The sequence below is a fragment of the Salvelinus namaycush genome, chromosome 33 (genome assembly GCF_016432855.1).
Source record: "Salvelinus namaycush isolate Seneca chromosome 33, SaNama_1.0, whole genome shotgun sequence".
NCBI lineage: Eukaryota > Metazoa > Chordata > Actinopteri > Salmoniformes > Salmonidae > Salvelinus > Salvelinus namaycush.
Window position 1 is genome coordinate 23,963,252 of NC_052339.1, and position 18,559 is coordinate 23,981,810.

The 18,559-nt window shown below is 42.7% G+C and overlaps 1 protein-coding gene across 1 annotated transcript in view; it reads right to left on the bottom strand.

Moving 5' to 3' along the window:
• LOC120027883 (dipeptidyl aminopeptidase-like protein 6) overlaps window positions 1–18,559 on the bottom strand; it is a 250,075-nt gene that overhangs the window by 33,586 nt on the left and 197,930 nt on the right. Inside the window, exons 4-10 of the mRNA XM_038972981.1 lie at window positions 17,637–17,731; window positions 17,128–17,202; window positions 15,996–16,048; window positions 15,432–15,513; window positions 12,432–12,552; window positions 2,557–2,711; window positions 2,212–2,309 (exon numbers count right to left, since the gene is read on the bottom strand). Of these exons, the coding sequence (XP_038828909.1) occupies window positions 2,212–2,309; window positions 2,557–2,711; window positions 12,432–12,552; window positions 15,432–15,513; window positions 15,996–16,048; window positions 17,128–17,202; window positions 17,637–17,731 (679 nt within the window). The remainder of the gene's footprint in view (window positions 1–2,211; window positions 2,310–2,556; window positions 2,712–12,431; window positions 12,553–15,431; window positions 15,514–15,995; window positions 16,049–17,127; window positions 17,203–17,636; window positions 17,732–18,559) is intronic.

Consider the following 18,559-nt stretch of genomic DNA (forward strand, 5'->3'; position numbering starts at 1 on the left):
TGGAGGTTAGATTAGTAAGGGTAGTGTGGCTGTGTACGGAGGTTAGATTAGTAAGGGTAGTGTGGTTGTGTACGGAGGTTAGATTAGTAAGGGTAGTGTGGCTGTGTTTGGAGGTTAGATTAGTAAGGGTAGTGTGGTTGTAAATGGAGGTTAGATTAGTAAGGGTAGTGTGGCTGTGTACGGAGGTTAGATTAGTAAGGGTAGTGTGGTTGTGTACGGAGGTTAGATTAGTAAGGGTAGTGTGGTTGTGTTTGGAGGTTAGATTAGTAAGGGTAGTGTGGTTGTAAATGGAGGTTAGATTAGTAAGGGTAGTGTGGCTGTGTACGGAGGTTAGATTAGTAAGGGTAGTGTGGTTGTGTACGGAGGTTAGATTAGTAAGGGTAGTGTGGTTGTGTTTGGAGGTTAGATTAGTAAGGGTAGTGTGGTTGTGTACGGAGGTTAGATTAGTAAGGGTAGTGTGGCTGTGTACGGAGGTTAGATTAGTAAGGGTAGTGTGGTTGTATTTGGAGGTTAGATTAGTAAGGGTAGTGTGGTTGTGTTTGGAGGTTAGATTAGTAAGGGTAGTGTGGTTGTATTTGGAGGTTAGATTAGTAAGGGTAGTGTGGTTGTGTACGGAGGTTAGATTAGTAAGGGTAGTGTGGCTGTGTACGGAGGTTAGATTAGTAAGGGTAGTGTGGTTGTGTTTGGAGGTTAGATTAGTAAGGGTAGTGTGGTTGTGTTTGGAGGTTAGATTAGTAAGGGTAGTGTGGCTGTGTTTGGAGGTTAGATTAGTAAGGGTAGTGTGGTTGTGTTTGGAGGTTAGATTAGTAAGGGTAGTGTGGCTGTAAATGGAGGTTAGATTAGTAAGGGTAGTGTGGCTGTGTTTGGAGGTTAGATTAGTAAGGGTAGTGTGGTTGTGTTTGGAGGTTAGATTAGTAAGGGTAGTGTGGTTGTGTACGGAGGTTAGATTAGTAAGGGTAGTGTGGCTGTGTACGGAGGTTAGATTAGTAAGGGTAGTGTGGTTGTATTTGGAGGTTAGATTAGTAAGGGTAGTGTGGCTGTAAATGGAGGTTAGATTAGTAAGGGTAGTGTGGCTGGTTGTATTTGGAGGTTAGATTAGTATGGGTAGTGTGGTTGTGTACGGAGGTTAGATTAGTAAGGGTAGTGTGGTTGTGTACGGAGGTTAGATTAGTAAGGGTAGTGTGGCTGTGTTTGGAGGTTAGATTAGTAAGGGTAGTGTGGCTGTGTACGGAGGTTAGATTAGTAAGGGTAGTGTGGTTGTGTACGGAGGTTAGATTAGTAAGGGTAGTGTGGTTGTGTACGGAGGTTAGATTAGTAAGGGTAGTGTGGTTGTGTACGGAGGTTAGATTAGTAAGGGTAGTGTGGTTGTGTTTGGAGGTTAGATTAGTAAGGGTAGTGTGGTTGTGTACGGAGGTTAGATTAGTAAGGGTAGTGTGGCTGTGTACGGAGGTTAGATTAGTAAGGGTAGTGTGGTTGTATTTGGAGGTTAGATTAGTAAGGGTAGTGTGGTTGTGTTTGGAGGTTAGATTAGTAAGGGTAGTGTGGTTGTATTTGGAGGTTAGATTAGTAAGGGTAGTGTGGTTGTGTACGGAGGTTAGATTAGTAAGGGTAGTGTGGCTGTGTACGGAGGTTAGATTAGTAAGGGTAGTGTGGTTGTGTTTGGAGGTTAGATTAGTAAGGGTAGTGTGGTTGTGTTTGGAGGTTAGATTAGTAAGGGTAGTGTGGCTGTGTTTGGAGGTTAGATTAGTAAGGGTAGTGTGGTTGTGTACGGAGGTTAGATTAGTAAGGGTAGTGTGGCTGTAAATGGAGGTTAGATTAGTAAGGGTAGTGTGGCTGTGTTTGGAGGTTAGATTAGTAAGGGTAGTGTGGTTGTGTTTGGAGGTTAGATTAGTAAGGGTAGTGTGGTTGTGTACGGAGGTTAGATTAGTAAGGGTAGTGTGGTTGTGTACGGAGGTTAGATTAGTAAGGGTAGTGTGGCTGTGTTTGGAGGTTAGATTAGTAAGGGTAGTGTGGCTGTGTTTGGAGGTTAGATTAGTAAGGGTAGTGTGGCTGTGTACGGAGGTTAGATTAGTAAGGGTAGTGTGGTTGTAAATGGAGGTTAGATTAGTAAGGGTAGTGTGGTTGTGTTTGGCGGTTAGATTAGTAAGGGTAGTGTGGTTGTGTACGGAGGTTAGATTAGTAAGGGTAGTGTGGTTGTGTGGGGTGGTGTACCCCATCCTCGGGTCTTCAGGTCTCCTCATCTCGATGATGTGCAGGGGCCCGTTCAGGTTGACCACATACAAAGAGATGACTGGATTTTCCTCCCCAGCCTGCACAGAGGGCAGACAGCAGAGTGACACTATGATTGCCTTGTCATTAATAAAACAACTGTTCTTATTGGACATTTTAAGTGCATCTGCCTCATGAAGGACACGCCTGTAGACAGAACTAACTCCATGCGGGAATATTTTCCCATTTCCCAAGATTGGTTGTACTTTTTTACCTTTATGTGTGTTTCATGACCTTTGAGTAGAATACATTTTGTTGGTAATAGGTTAGTAATTATACTGTTCTAACCTTAGGATAGTGATACTCCCTCCCGGTAGGGTAAGTAGTTCCTGTGAACATAGGGATCTCCATCCTGGGCACCATAGTGTCGTTGATGGTGGCATATGCCAGCCGGGCACCATCCGGAGACCACCAGTGGGCAATATGGGTCTGGAAGATCTCCTCTGGAAAAGGACAGGAGAGAAATATCCTTTAGTTTTCAGTAATAATAAAGATGGTGAAACTCTAACAGAAACCCATTATGTGTTTGAATAGAACTACATTACAATACCCAGTGCTGACGTGCGTCAGATACATCAGTCATGTTAAATACTGACACAAACGTCAATTGCGATGCATAGTCAGTTTGGATCAATGCTGTCGTAAAATTCATAAAAATGCTGAAGTATGTTCTGGTCATAAATCAAAACACTGCTTTTAATCTCACAAGAGAGAAACATCGACCAACCACTGTAGAAAGACTTCGACCAACCACTCAAGAGAACCATACTAGAGAAGGGTATGAAAAGAGAGAGAACAGAAAAAGTCATTTCCCAGTCAGGTGCAACATTGTAGGGTGGTGTAAGCAGGGACATTTCGAGTGTGTGTGTGTGTGTGTGTGTGTGTGTGTGTGAGAGACCCCTTTTCTGATGCTGAGGTACACAGAAAGTGTCCTGTTGGAGCATGGCTTACTTCATCAAAAACCTGTGACCTCTTGTGCGTCACTACAGAGCCTGCGTATATGTTTGAAATTATGCAGGGTGATATGGATAACATGAAACACACTCACATCCCTGAGGGGGCTTTATTGATAGGTAGTGCCAGGTGAAGATACACACACACAGGCACGTCCACGTGCACACATGCATAAAAACACTGTGTGTGTGTGTTTGAACCTGCCTTTGTTTCCATGTCCTTTGAGCTGTTCTATCTCCACAACTATGATTACCCAGGTGAGCAGTCTCTCACTCGTCTATTCCCCCTGGTTCACACACTCACTGGGCCTAAATGACTCACTGCCTAACACGCACATTACTTATGCATGAGCGGCCTGTTACTGAGGCAGGCGGGCAATAGAAGCTACTGAATGTGATGTGACAGAATCAGGTGGGCCAAACTAATGAGAAGGAGAGTCATATTTCTGTTCCAGGACAGAGTCCCACCTGTTTTGAGCCCCACCTGTTAATCTAAAAAAAATATATATATATTAAAAATGTGTGTCTTGCATGTTATTTTGGCATTAATACTTGTCACATATCAGTTTGCAAACAATGTAAAAATAAATGAATCATTGAGTTAATATAGCCGCATACAAACATTGTCTTTTTTTTGCTTTCTTGAGTAAGTCAGCTCCAAAATGCAGGTGTTCAGCCTAGCTCAATGCTTTCTCTGGTGGGGCAGCCAGTGGAAAAACGTAGCGGAAGGGTTGGTCATCTTCCCTAGTTGCGCCATGATTGGCTTGGTGTTCTGTCACTCATGGAGACACTACGTCACCGCAAAATCTACGGGTATGGCTCGAAAATTCAAGCCCCTTGGATGATGTGTCATAGACACATGTCACAGACACATTGCTCGTGTTTCTTGGCCCAAGCAAGTCTCTTCTCCCACAAATGAACTTCTAAGAAGGCACATCTGTTAATTGAAATCCATTCCAGGTGACTACCTCATGAAGCTGATTGAGAGAATGCCAAGAGTGTGCAAAGCTGTCATCAAGGCAAAGGGTGGCTATTTGAAGAATTTCAAATATAAAATACATTTTGATTTGTTTAACACTTTTTGGGTTACTATATCATTCCCTATGTGTATTTCATAGTTATGATGTCTTCACTACTATTCTACAATGTAGAAAATAGTAAAAATAAAGTAAAGTCCTTGAATGAGGGCCTTCCTCTGACACAGCCTGGTATAGAGGTCCTGGACGGCAGGAAACTTGGCCGTACGCACTACCCTCTGTAGTGCCTTGCGGTCGGAGGCCGAGCAGTTGCCATACCAGGCAGTGATGCAACCAGTCAGGATGCTCTCAATGGTGCAGCTGTAGAACCTTTTGAGGATCTGAGGACCCATGCCAAGTTTTGTCGTGCCCTCTTCACGACTGTCTTGGTGTGCTTGGACCATGTTGGTTTGTTGGTGATGTGGACACCAAGGAACTTGAAGCTCTCAACCTGCTCCACTACAGCCCCGTCGATGAGAATGGGGGCGTGCTCGATTTAGCCTACTGTCTGACTTGGTGGTGCAAATGTAGACTATAGCCTGTTTAGAGAAATGAAATCATCGAATATTGTAAGAGCTTTCATTGTCTGCTTATATGCCCCCTTTATTTATCCTACGGTTCTGACTTGGTTTACAGGGAGAATACTGTAAGAATGTCCCATGTTCTGAATTCTGTCGCTGTACATTTCAAAAGTGCGTCCTAGCTCGCTCATTAACGTCTTAATCAAAATTACGGATTGCCTCTTATCCACTCGTCGTCCCCTTATGCCATAGTTTGTACATCTAAATTGTCAGTAGAACCACATTTGTTTAAGCAAGTCAGACATATCTGCTATGTTTTTTTAAAAGGCAATAAATGAGGCTGAAAGAATTGTTTTGCTACCAGATAAGACTCTGCTGATAGACAGGTGTAGCAGTGGTAAGGTGTTGGGACTGCTGATGGGACTCTGTGTAAGCCCTAACAGTTTTATGTGCAACTGTTTGTCACCGTTATTGTGCAATTAATGTATTGTTAATGTTGTGTTGTGTAGTGGCTTTTCTGGCATGCATCTAAAACATTTGAACTTTTTTGCCCCAACAAGATTTACATGCTAAAATCGCCACTGGAGAAATGTGAATTGAACGAAGAACACATGGTGCAGAATGAGTTCCGTCCAACAATAATACATGTTAGAACTGAGTCCACTGGTGGATGAGAGCAGAAGCACGACAGAGATTCAACTGAACTGCCTTCTTACAGAGAGCTTAGAAAGGATATTATATATGTACTAAACACACACACAGTTGTTAACTTCAATTTTTTTTTCAGAAAAGAAGCTTACACATTCAGCTGGAGCGCTGATAAACAACACCGCCGATAAACCACACTGCCGTAAACACAAACAAACACAAACAAATCAACAAACATAAGCTTCTCAGTGTGCGAAATGTGCAATCCCAGCCAAGACTCCATGGGGTATGCAGACACAGCTCGTATCAACAGTGTGTGTGACTATTATCGTGCCGTGCCAGACTTCTCTGGCTCTGTCCCTGAGCCACATCATATTTCAGGATGTTGTCTGCTCCAGCACATCAGTTAGTCTGACAGGCAGGCCACAGATGACAAACGTTCTATAATCACCTTGGGTGTTTTGTCTTTCTGACTCCCCTTACACAAGACTGTCAGTGTCTCACATACTGTCAGTGTCCCACACACACACTGTCAATGTCCCACACACACACTGTCAGTGTCCCACACACACACTGCCAGTGTCCCACACACACATTGTCAGGCATACAGTTGAAGCCGGAAGTTTACATACACTTAGGTTGGAGTCATTAAAACTTGTTTTTCAACCACTCCACACATTTCTTGTTAAAACCTCTTCGGGCTAGGGGGCGGTATTTTCACGTCTGGATGAAAAGCGTGCCCAAAGTAAACTGCCTGCTACTCAGGCCCAGAAGCTAGGATAAGCATATAATTGGTAGATTTGGATAGAAAACACTCTGAGATTTCTAAAACAGTTACAATTATGTCTGTGAGTATAACATAACTTATTTGGCAGGCAAAACCCAGAGGACAAACCATCCAGAATTTTTTGTTGATGAGGTGACAGTGTTTTCAATAGGTTTTCTATATGGATCTAGATTTCTAAGGCACTTGCTTGCAGTTTCTATCGCTTCCACTGGATGTCAACAGTCTTTAAAAAATGGTTGATGTATTTCCTTTGAGAAATTAAGAAGTAGCCATTTCCTATCTGGGTGGATAGCCAAGTGTACTGTTGTGGTTGGGGCGCACGACCTGAAAGCTCGCTCCACTTTGTTTTTATCCGCTATTGAACGCAGTTTATCCCGTCTTAAATTTTATCGATTATTTACGTTAAAAAATACCTAAAGTTGTATTTGGAAAGTTGTTTGAAATGTTTGAACCAAGATTACAGGTAACTTATTAGATATTTTGTAGTCATGTTGCGCAAGTTGGAACCGGTGTTTTTCTGAATCAAACGCGACAAATAAATTGACATTTTGGAGATATAAGGATGGAATATATCGAACAAAAGGACCATTTATGATGTTTATGGGACTAATTGGAGTGCCAACAGAAGAAGATCTTCAAAGGTAAGGCATGAATTATATCGTTATTTCTGAGTTTTGTGTCGCATCTGGTGGGTTGAATTATGATTGTCATGTGTTTGTTTGATGGCGTACTGTCCTCAGATAATAGCATGGTTTGCTTTCGCCGTAAAGCCTTTTTGAAATCTGACTCGGTTCCTAGATTAACTTCTTGCCGCATGGATCCCTTTTACGGGATCATTATCGTAAACAACCGCTGAATTGCAGCGCGCAAAATTCAAAAATAATACAACAAATATTTATAAATCATGGAATCACAAGTGAAATATACCAAAACACAGCTTAGCTTGTTGTTAATCCACCTATCGTGTCAGATTTTGAAAATATGCTTTACAGCGAAAGCAATCCAAGCGTTTGTGAGTGTATCAATCACTGCTAGAACAGCTAGCCTTAAATTAGCTTGGTCACGAAAGTCAGAAAAGCAATAAAATTAATCGCTTACCTTTGATAATCTTCGGATGTTTGCACTCACGAGACTCCCAGTTACACAATAAATGTTATTTTTGTTCGATAAAGATTAGTTTTATAACCAAAAACCGCCATTTGGTTTGCGCGTTATGTTCAGTAAACCACAGAAAACCGGTCCTGAAGGGCAGACGAAAATTCCAAAAAGTATCCGTAATGTTCGTAGAAACATGTCAAAGGTTTTTTATAATCAATCCTCAGGTTGTTTTTAACATACATAATCAATCATATTTCAACCGGACGGTAAACTGTTCAATACTACAGAGAAAGAAAATGTCGAGCCACATCTCTCCTGCGCAGGAACTAATCAAAGGACACCTGACGCGCATTAATAAATCTCGCTCATTTTTCAAAATAAAAGCTTGAAACTATGTCTAAAGCCTGGTCACAGCCTGAGGAAGCCATTGGGAAATGAATCTGGTTGATACCCCTTCAAATGGAGGAGGGGCAAGCAATGGAACAGGGATTTTAAAAAACAATGCACTTCCGGGTTGGAGTTCCTCAGGTTTTCGCCTGTAAAATCAGTTCTGTTATACTCACAGACAATATTTTGACAGCTTTGGAAACTTTAGAGTGTTTTCTATCCTAATCTGTCAATTATATGCATATTCTAATATCTGAGCCTGAGAAATAGTCCATTTACCTTGGGAACGTTATTTTTCCAAACATAAAAATTCTGCCCCCTAGCTGAAAGAGGTTAACAAGAAGTTAAGCTGTATTTTGGTGTGTTGCACTTGTGATTGTATGAAAGTTAAATATTTCAAATAATCTTTTTTGTATTTCGCGCTCTGCGATTTCCCCAGATGTTGTTGAAACGTTCCACTAGCGGAACCCCTAGCCGTAAAAGGTTTTAAACTGGTCAACATTCACAAGGCTGCAGGGCCAGAAGGATTACCAGGATGCGTACTCAGAGCACGCACTGACCAACTGGCAAGTGTCTTCACTGACATTTTCAACCTGTCCCTGACCGAGTCTGTAATCCCTACATGTTTCAAGCAGACCACTATAGTCCCTGTGCCCAAGAATGACAAAGTAACCTGCCTAAATGACTACTGATCCATAGCAATCACGTCTGTAGCCATGAAGTGCTTTGAAAAGCTAGCCATGGCTCACATAAACACCATCATCCCAGAAACCCTAAAACCACTCCAATTTGCATACCGCCCCAATAGATACACACTGCCTTTTCCCACCTGGACAAAAAGAACACCTACGTGAGATTTCTGTTTATTGACTACGGCTCAGCGTTCAAGACCATAGTGCCCACAAAGCTCATCACTAAACTAAGGACCATGGGACTAAACACCTCCCTCTGCAACTGGATCCTGGACTTCCTGACGGGCCGACCCCAGGTAGTTAGGGTAGGCAACAACACATATGCCATGCTGATCCTCAACATGGGCACCTCAGGGGTGCGTGCTTAGTCTCCTCCTGTACTTCCTGTTCACCCACGATTGCGCGGTAAAGCACGACTCGAACACCATCATTAACAAACAATAGTTTTGGCAAGTAGGTTACGACATCTACTTTGTGCATGACACAAGTAATTTTTCCAACAATTGTTTACAGACAGATTATTTCACTTATAATTCCCTGTATCACAATTCCAGTGGATCAGAAGTTTACATACACCAAGTTGACTGTGCCTTTAAACAGCTTGGAAAATTCCAGAAAATGATGTCATGGCTTTGGAAGCTTCTGATAGGCTAATTGACATAATTTGAGTCAATTGGAGGTGTACCTGTGGATGTATTTCAAGGCCTACCTTCAACCTCAGTGCCTCTTTGCTTGACATCATGGGGAAATCAAAAGAAATCAGCCAAGACCTCAGAAAAAGAATTGTAGACCTCCACAAGACTGGTTCATCCTTGGGAGCAATTTCCAAACGCCTGAAGGTACCACATTCATCTGTAGAAACAATAGTACGCAAATATAAACACCATGGGACCACGCAGCCGTCATACTGCTCAGGAAGGAGACGCGTTCTGTCTCCTAGAGATGAACATGCTTTGGTGCGAAAAGTGCAAATCAATCCCAGAACAACAGCAAAGGACCTTGTGAAGATGCTGGAGGAAACAGGTAGAAAAGTATCTATATCCACAGTAAAACGAGTCCTATATCGACATAGCCTGAAAGGCCGCTCAGCAAGGAAGAAGCCACTGCTCCAAAACCGACATAAAAAAACAAGACTGCGGTTGCAACTGCACATGGGGACAAAGATTGTACTTTTTGGAGAAATGTCCTCTGGTTTGATGAAACAAAAATAGAACTGTTTGGCCATAATGACCATCTTATGTTTGGAAGAAAAAGGGGAACGCTTGCAAGCCGAAGAACACCATCCCAACCGCGAAGCACGGGTGTGGCAGCATCATGTTGTGGGGGTGCTTTGCTGCAGGAGGGACTGGTGCACTTCACAAAATAGATGACATCATGAGGTAGGAAAATTATGTGGATATATTGAAGCAACATCTCAAGACATCAGTCAGGAAGTTAAAGCTTGGTCGCAAATGGGTCTTCCAAATGGACAATGACCCCAAGCATACTTCCAAAGTTGTGTCAAAATGGCTTAAGGACAACAAAGTCAAGGTATTGGAGTGGCCATCTCAAAGCCCTGACCTCAAACCTATAGAACATTTGTGGGCAGAACTGAAAAAGCGTGTGCGAGCAAGGAGGCCTACAAACCTGACTCAGTTACACCAGCTCTGTCAGGAGGAATGGGACAAAATTCACCCAACTTATTGTGGGAAGCTTGTGGAAGGCTACCCGAAACATTTGACCCAAGTTAAACAATTTAAAGGCAATGCTACCAAATACTAATTGAGTGTATGTAAACTTCTGACCCACTGGGAATGTGATGAAATAAATAAAAGCTGAATTAAATAATTTCCTCTACTATTATTCTGACATTTCACATTCTTAAAATAAAGTGGTGATCCTAACTGACCTAAGACAGGGAATTTTTACTAGGATTAAATGTCAGGAATTGTGAAAAACTGAGTTTAAATGTATTTGACTAAGGTGTATGTAAACTTCCGACTTCAACTGTAGGTATAAACACAGACAGGGGGGCACACACAATGATAATCTCATCTAGAATGCAAGCGTGGTGCTTTCCTCCAGGGAGCGCTTTCCTCCGGGGAGCGCTTTCCTCCAGGGAGAGCTTTCCTCCAGGGAGAGCTTTCCTCCAGGGAGAGCTTTCCTCCCTGTGTCTGACACTGTGACTGACCCTGCAGCCGTCTGGTCCAGATCTAAACAGATGTTACACAACCTGGGAAGGGCTCTCTCCCCTTCGCCGGTTATGTCACCACTAAACACACACACACGTTTGATGTGTTATTGCAGAATGAATACAGTCTGTCAGAGATCTACATTGAGTGACATGATATGTGAAGCAGGTCTACTCTGTGAGGCAGGTCAAGCTCAGGCTAAATTCCCTCCCGTCTCGTTGAAAGATTAATCTTCCTTCATAAATGATTAGTGTAAATTGCCAGGCCTTCAGCGCTTCACAAGTATATGTCAGGGTTTAAATGGAGTTAGACTAATATTGCTGTTGGGAGGGCTCCTCTGCATCTTAAAATCTCATTCAAACTAATCTGGGGGTAGGGGTGGGCCATGAGTCAACAGTAAACACATACACAGATTACACACATAGACTACATACACACTGTGATACACAGACTACATACACACTGTGACACACACCTACTACATACACACTGTGACACACACAGACTACATACACACTGTAACACACACCTACTACATACACACTGTGACACACATAGACTACATACACACTGTGATACACACCTACTACATACACACTGTGACACACACAGACTACATACACACTGTAACACACACCTACTACATACACACTGTGACACACATAGACTACATACACACTGTGATACACACCTACTACATACACACTGTGACACACACAGACTACATACACACTGTAACACACACCTACTACATACACACTGTGACACACATAGACTACATACACACTGTGATACACAGACTACATACACACTGTGACACACACCTACTACATACACACTGTGACACACACAGACTACATACACACTGTGATACACAGACTACATACACACTGTAACACACACCTACTACATACACACTGTAACACACATAGACTACATACACACTGTAACACACACATACTACATTCACAGACTACACACATTAACACAAAGTTTGAGTGTAGAAGCAATATTTAGTGCAAGCGACCTCGCACGCACACACACTTACATGCAGACACTTAAATGCACGGAGCATCACACATGTACATTTGTCATTGTAAAATCTTGGAATCGTGCTTGCTCAAGAAACTAGAGATTGTCACAAGTAGGGAACTTTCAATTACCTGGGATTCCCAGAATCAGAAGGGAATAAGCCAGAAATCCAGAATCCTCAAACCAGGATTTCTGGAGAACCAGGGAATTTATTGAAAGTTCCACAAATTTTGCAACCCTGGTCACAAGAGACCTAGTTAGTAGAGCCCCAGGTGCCAGTCCACCCATTGAGCACTACACGAGGCCCTAAATAAAAGACAGCAATTTCCATCCCTTCCTGACAGTCCTCCATCTCTCTCTTTCTCCGTGTTATTAAAAGAGAGAATAAAAGAGAGCAAAAAAACACGAGGAACAGAAGAAATGAATTTATTAGTAGAGTTGAGAGGCAGTCTGGTCCTCAGGGGACGAGGCGGAGGCACAGAGGTGGACTCAGGTGAGCTTTGATCAGTCGAGTCAAAACAGACAAAACAACGTTGAGAAAACCTGACATCTGTATCAGAGTGGAGAACAGACGGTGAATATTAATTCTGCTGAATTAATGCTAATTAATGCTAATTCACTCATGTAGAACAGCCGTGGTGAGAACTCTGGGAAATTGGAGCAAATTGGCAGGTTTCCTGTTTTTAACGCCATTTTGGTATCATTCTAAATCACTTGTTTACTGCACCTCTGACTAGCCTAAATAATAACTCTATAATTTTTACTCAAGTGCCACATTCTTTGGGGTCGACAATGCAATGGGACAGACATCTCCACCCAGAACACCAATAATACAGTATTCACATCAGCCAATCTCACCTTCGTACAGCCAATCGCTGAGCCCATTGAAGATGACCCCCTCCTTGCCGGTGGAAACCAGACGGATCGATCGGCTCTCCACTGTCGAACGGTAGTAGATGTTGTTCTCAAAAATAAAAATCTAAGGCAAGAGAAAGATGAGGGAAAAAGGGATGAAATACTGAGGTGATTAATATGGAAAGAAGAAAGACAGAAAGAAAGAAAGAAAGAAAGAAAGAAAGAAAGAAAGAAAGGATGTAGAATAAATAACCTATGATACAGGAAGATGTAACCTCTGCATTACTAAACTTGTTGATCTGTAGGTTGACAGAAGGATGCTTTAACCATGAGAAATATAGAGCCAATATGAGATAAAAAGGTTCTATCCATAGTGTAGATACTTTCCTATTCACTGCACAACTTGAATTGTAAAACATTTAGCAGTAGTGTTGGCTGACTGGCCTGGCTCTGATTCTGCTACTGCCAGAGAAAGAGAGAGAAAGCAGGAGAGGGAGAGAAAGAGAGAGAGAAAGCAGGAGAGAGAGCGAGGGAGACCGAGAGTTTTGTATGCAAGAGACTTAAGGTTGTGTGTGAGAAAACAAAAGACTAAAGGTTGTGTGTGGGAAAACAAAGGTGAACAAGAATACAGAGAGAACGTACTGCATAATGAATCCCTTCCTCAACACATTACACACCAATATTGTATATCAATATAAATCCTAATTGCAGATTAATCCTCTAATGGTGTACAGCATTGCCCTCCTCTCTGTCCACTGTTGGGAGAAGTGTTGACTACCTGCTGGGCAGTTCAAGGTCAGCTCCATCCTTCCTAATTAAAACTTCTGTTGCTCGTGTGGCAAGGTAGGCCAGGGGGGACCCCGGTATGTTTGAGTTCTCCTCGGTGCAGACTGACCGAGGCCCAGTTTAACAACTGGATCTAGGCCAGTGCAGAGAGTCACACAGTGAGCTTGGCCCACTTCTGAAGGAGGTACTACCCAAGCTACCGCCCATATGCTGTTCACACACAGAGTCTTGGGAGATGTGAGGTCATATTGTGGGCAGGCTGACAACAGCAGCAGAGAGAGATGTGCCATGTCAGACCCTCTAGAGAGAAAGGGAGGGAGAGGAAGGTAGAGAGAGCAAGCAAAGCTCAGCGTCTCAGTGAAGGATTCGTCTCCGATTTAAAGGAAGAGGAGAAAAACACCTTTAATGAGGACCCCTTATCAAATTAAATGTTATTGTTCACATACACACATTTAGTAGATGTTATTGCGGGTGTAGCGAAATGCTTGTGTTCCTAGCAACAGTGCAGCAATATCTATAATTCACAACAATACACACACATCTAAAAGTAAAAGAATGGAATTAAGAAATATATACATATTAGGACGAGCTATGTCGGAGTGGCATTGACTAAAATACAGTAAAATAGAATACAGTATATACATATGAAATAAGTAAAGCAGTATGTAAACATGATTAAAGTTACTGCTAAAGCTGGAGTTAAATGAACAGTGTTCATCCACACAGACACAGACTCAGACACAGCTGCCCGTCCTCCCCTTTGGTGAATCAAAGGACACTGTGTGTTTAACCTAATTCCACCGCTTTCAACATGGGACAAGACAGCTGTGCGTGTGCGTGTGTGTGTGTGTGTGTGTGTGTGTGTGTGTGTGTGTGTGTGTGTGTGTGTGTGTGTGTAAAGAAATAGCTGTGTGTGTGTGTGTGTGTGTGTGTGTGTGTGTGTGTGTGTGTGTGTGTGTGTGTGTGTGTGTGTGTGTGTGTGTGTGTGTGTGTGTGTGTGTGTTTGTGTGTGTTTGTGCATGCATGCAAGTATATGTGAACTCACATTGGCAGACACCTTCCTCTCCCACCTAATCATCTTATCGTTGACAACAAGTATCATAGCCCAAACGGCAAGAATCTGTTGCTGGGAGGAAAGCTCCTTTAAACGAAAGTGACTGTGCTGGAATCAGGGCTGTTTAATGAGTAATGATAGGAGAGACTGTGTGATATCAATCAATTGACTTCGCCAATTAATCCACTGGGGAGATTACAGGTAATTAATTGCATTGTGCCAGAGGATAGTCTGCTCTGAGTACTAGTAGACTAATGCTTATTAATGTTCTTTCTATGGCTAGACTGCCTGGTAGCTTGTGATAGTTTAACAGAAATAGCTATAGGAAAGGTCATAGCTAGGGTTGCAAAGGGAGGGTATATTACTGGAAACTTTCTAAGTTTACCAGTAAACTACCAGAATTTTGGTATCTTTCAAGGATTGTATCGCAAGACATCTAGTGGCCCTTTTGGGTACTTCAGATTATCACAGGTGTGTGGCTTCTGTGTGGCCTTATCACATCATATATAAAATAATAAGATGACTTTCAAATAAAACAAAGCTATAAAACATTATCTTAAATATAAACCATTAACTTAGTGAATACCAGTGTTTAATATGAGGGTTTCTGAATTAAATATTCTTTATCTTTTTTTATACATGTATTTAACATGTCGGTTGTAAATGTTTTGATGGTAAAACTGGTGTCAGTTGTGAAAAAATTTAATAGTTCAAAGATTTGCAGATTGAATGAAAAAGTATGCATTTGTTGATTAGATGCTTTTTCTTTATTAATTAGGCTGTTTTCTCTGGAACCATATAGTTTATCTACAAGAAACTCATGGACAATATGGACACTGATGTAGAAAATTAATACAGTATGGAATATATATATATTTTTAAGTTCTTCAAGTATATATTACCAATGTTACAATAGATTGCCATACATTTTCTGTTAATTACCAAAATACTGAAGATTCTGGTAACTTTGGTAAATTACAATGGGCTTGCAACCCTAGTCATAGCTAATGTGAAGATAAAGTCCCTTCATATTGTATTATCCATTGAGAACCAGACATGGACACACACACACACACACACACACGATTCTATCAAATAGCAGTGACATAGGGGTATGGAGTACGGATGAGACAGAGGGTGCTGCTGGGAGTTGTAGTTCTTACCAGCTGCTGGCCCCTGGGTCCCCAGCCTGCATACTGCAGTTGGGCGTTCCGTACCTCTGGAGGGTTCAGGTTCCATGTCTCCCTGCAGCAGAGAGGAGAGACCACAATATGAACACACATACACACACACATCCACACTACACACCGACACACACATTGAACTGCCCCTCACTAAATGACAGAGCACCTTCTTAAAAAAATACTCTTAGTTGATCATCAACAAAACAAAGCATAAAAAAAACACTACTGCACAAGCAGCCTTCGCTGCTCCTGCCCAGATGTACCAGTGTTATACATCCCAGTCCAAAAGGTTGAAGAACAGCTGGAAATACAGGTGCTTTATATACCACAGCCACTTTTTGTTCCTTTAGAAGTGCTGTGAGCTGTAGGGCAGAGAATTAGAGGTGTCTTAGTCTGGAGGTGAGGATGGATGAGGTCATCAAGGCCCCTGGCCTGCAGTTCTTCTTGTCTCCAGGAGGTGGCAGTGCAGAGACATGACTGACTAGGCTGAGAGGAGAGGAGACGGGAGGGGAGGGGAAGCATTGGTTGGTTTCAGCTACTTACGGAGTCTCCAGGCTGCAGATGATGTAGAAGGCAGTGAACGAGTGCTGGTATACCTGGAAGAAGAATGATTGGAGACGGTCATAAAGAAGACTGATTGACTTGGCCATTAAAAACATGTTTTAGTAATTACCATCAGAATGGAAGTACATATGATGGGAGATTACATTGTATTCTACTTAGTAATTAGTCACGTTCAGTAAATTCTGAACCGCTCCCTTAGAGTTGGGAGAGAGAGAGAGAGAGAGAGAGAGAGAGAGAGAGAGAGAGAGAGAGAGAGAGAGATATTCTCTGTGAAGGGCAAGCAGCAGCATGATGTGTGTGTGTGTGTGTGTGTGTGTGTGTGTGTGTGTGTGTGTGTGTGTGTGTGTGTGTGTGTGTGTGCAAGAGCGTGCGCCTGTGCAATGACAGCTGGGGGACGGAGCTGTCATCTACCAGGGCTCTGGAGGACGATTATGAAATAACAAATTCACTGTCTAACACACACACACACACAAAACACACACACACACACACACACACACACACACACACACACACACACACACACACACACACACACACACACACACACACACACACACACACACACACACACACACACACACACACACACACACACACACACACACTCCATCCATCAGGACCTTCCTGTTGTCTCAATGGGCTTATATCCCCTGACATACTAATTATTTTTCAGACTGTGTCATGGATCTCACATTGCAGTAGTTAGCTACCTGAGCCATTACATAATGCAGTAACCGCTGTAGCAGAAAAACCTCCCATCCCATTCCCTTTCCTCCTACTCTCTCACTCTCTACTCTCCTGCTTGCCCAATTCCCTCCCTTTGTTTTCCCCATCCCCTGCACCCCTCCACTTTCCTCCTCATCCCTCTGTCCCGGCTGTGTTGTGAGGTTTGTTTGTGTTTTGGTCACTCTCTGAAGAGTACAGTTCCACTCAGCTGGTTTCTCTCTACGGTGGCTGAGAGGCAGTGGGGTACGACATGCCTCTACCCGGACGCCATGATTACTTTTTCTCCCCCACCGTCTCGCCACGTTTCCCTTCAAAGACCGATGACATATTTGCCTGTCATTCCGCTAATTCCAAAAACACGCAAACAAATGAAAGAGCTCACCGGTGCCACGTTGTAGGCGAGCAGCACATGCTTCATGTCAGGAGACACTTCATACTTGCTGGCTTTGTACATTTCCTGAAAAACAGAGACAGAGAGACAGAGAGACAGAGAGACAGAGACAGAGACAGAGACAGACAGAGAGAGAGAGAGAGAGAGAGAGAGAGAGAGAAAAAAAAAATACAAAAAGATTACATTTAACCATGCGTAGTGTTTTTCATTAAGGTAATCCTATAATGACTGCGTTTGACGGATTGCTCAGTGCAGGGCATGGGCGGGAGATGCATTAATCTTCTTGAGGCTCTTTCTGATTTCAGAGAGACATAATGTTGTGTGTCGTCACCTCGGCCGTTTCAACACTGACCCAAAATGTTAACGAGCCTGATCAAATGATGTGGTAATGATGGATTGTTTCAGTACACTTTGGGTGCTTTGATATGCTGAAAAGTTCTAATAATAAAACATTTAATAAATTACACTATGGAAAAAAATAGATAGCTGTAGAGACTCACAAACTTTTTGTTGTGCACCAGTACTGTCCTCTCATATGTCTCCATGTTGAGCCTGACAACATCCCCCTCACGTGTGCGATACAGTAGCTCATTACCTGTTGAACAGAGATAGAGCAAAGTCACAGAGCAAGAAATATTACTTCACAAAGGCTATCAAACTTTTCATAATGTCTGATAATAGTCCTATGTCCTCGCAATCGTCTGTAATTTGGACACTTAATATCAGAGAGCAAAGTGTTTGGATGCAGAGTGGCCAGTTGGTGCATTGGCAGTGCATCTTGGATCCATACACTGACAGTTGGTCCCTGAGCTCTCTACATTGGTGTCAGAAGTGTGATTCTCTACATTGGTGTCGGAAGTGGGATTCCCTACATTGGTGTCAGATGGGATTCTCTATATTGGTGTCAGAAGTGGGATTTCCTACATTGGTGTCAGAAGTGGGATTCTCTACATTTGTGTCAGAAGTGGGATTCTCTACATTGGTGTTAAACATGGAATTTACAGTGGGAGGAATGCACTGGGGCTATAGAGGAATGTGCTGGGGCTATAGAATAGAGCAGGGTTTCCCAAAGTCAGTCCTGGGGCCCCCCTGGGTGCACGTTTAGTTTTTTACCCTAGCACTACACAGCTGATTTAAATATTGAAAGCTTGATGACCGACCGACTTTGGGAAACCCTGTTATAGAGGAATGTACTGGGGCTATAAAGGAATGTACTGGGGCTATAGAGGAATGTACTGGGGCTATAGAGAATGTACTGGGGCTATAGAGGAATGTACTGGGGCTATAGAGTATGTACTGGGGCTATAGAGGAATGTACTGTGGCTATAGAGAATGTACTGGGGCTATAGAGGAATGTACTGGGGCTATAGAGTATGTACTGGGGCTACAGAGGAATGTACTGTGGCTATAGAGAATGTACTGG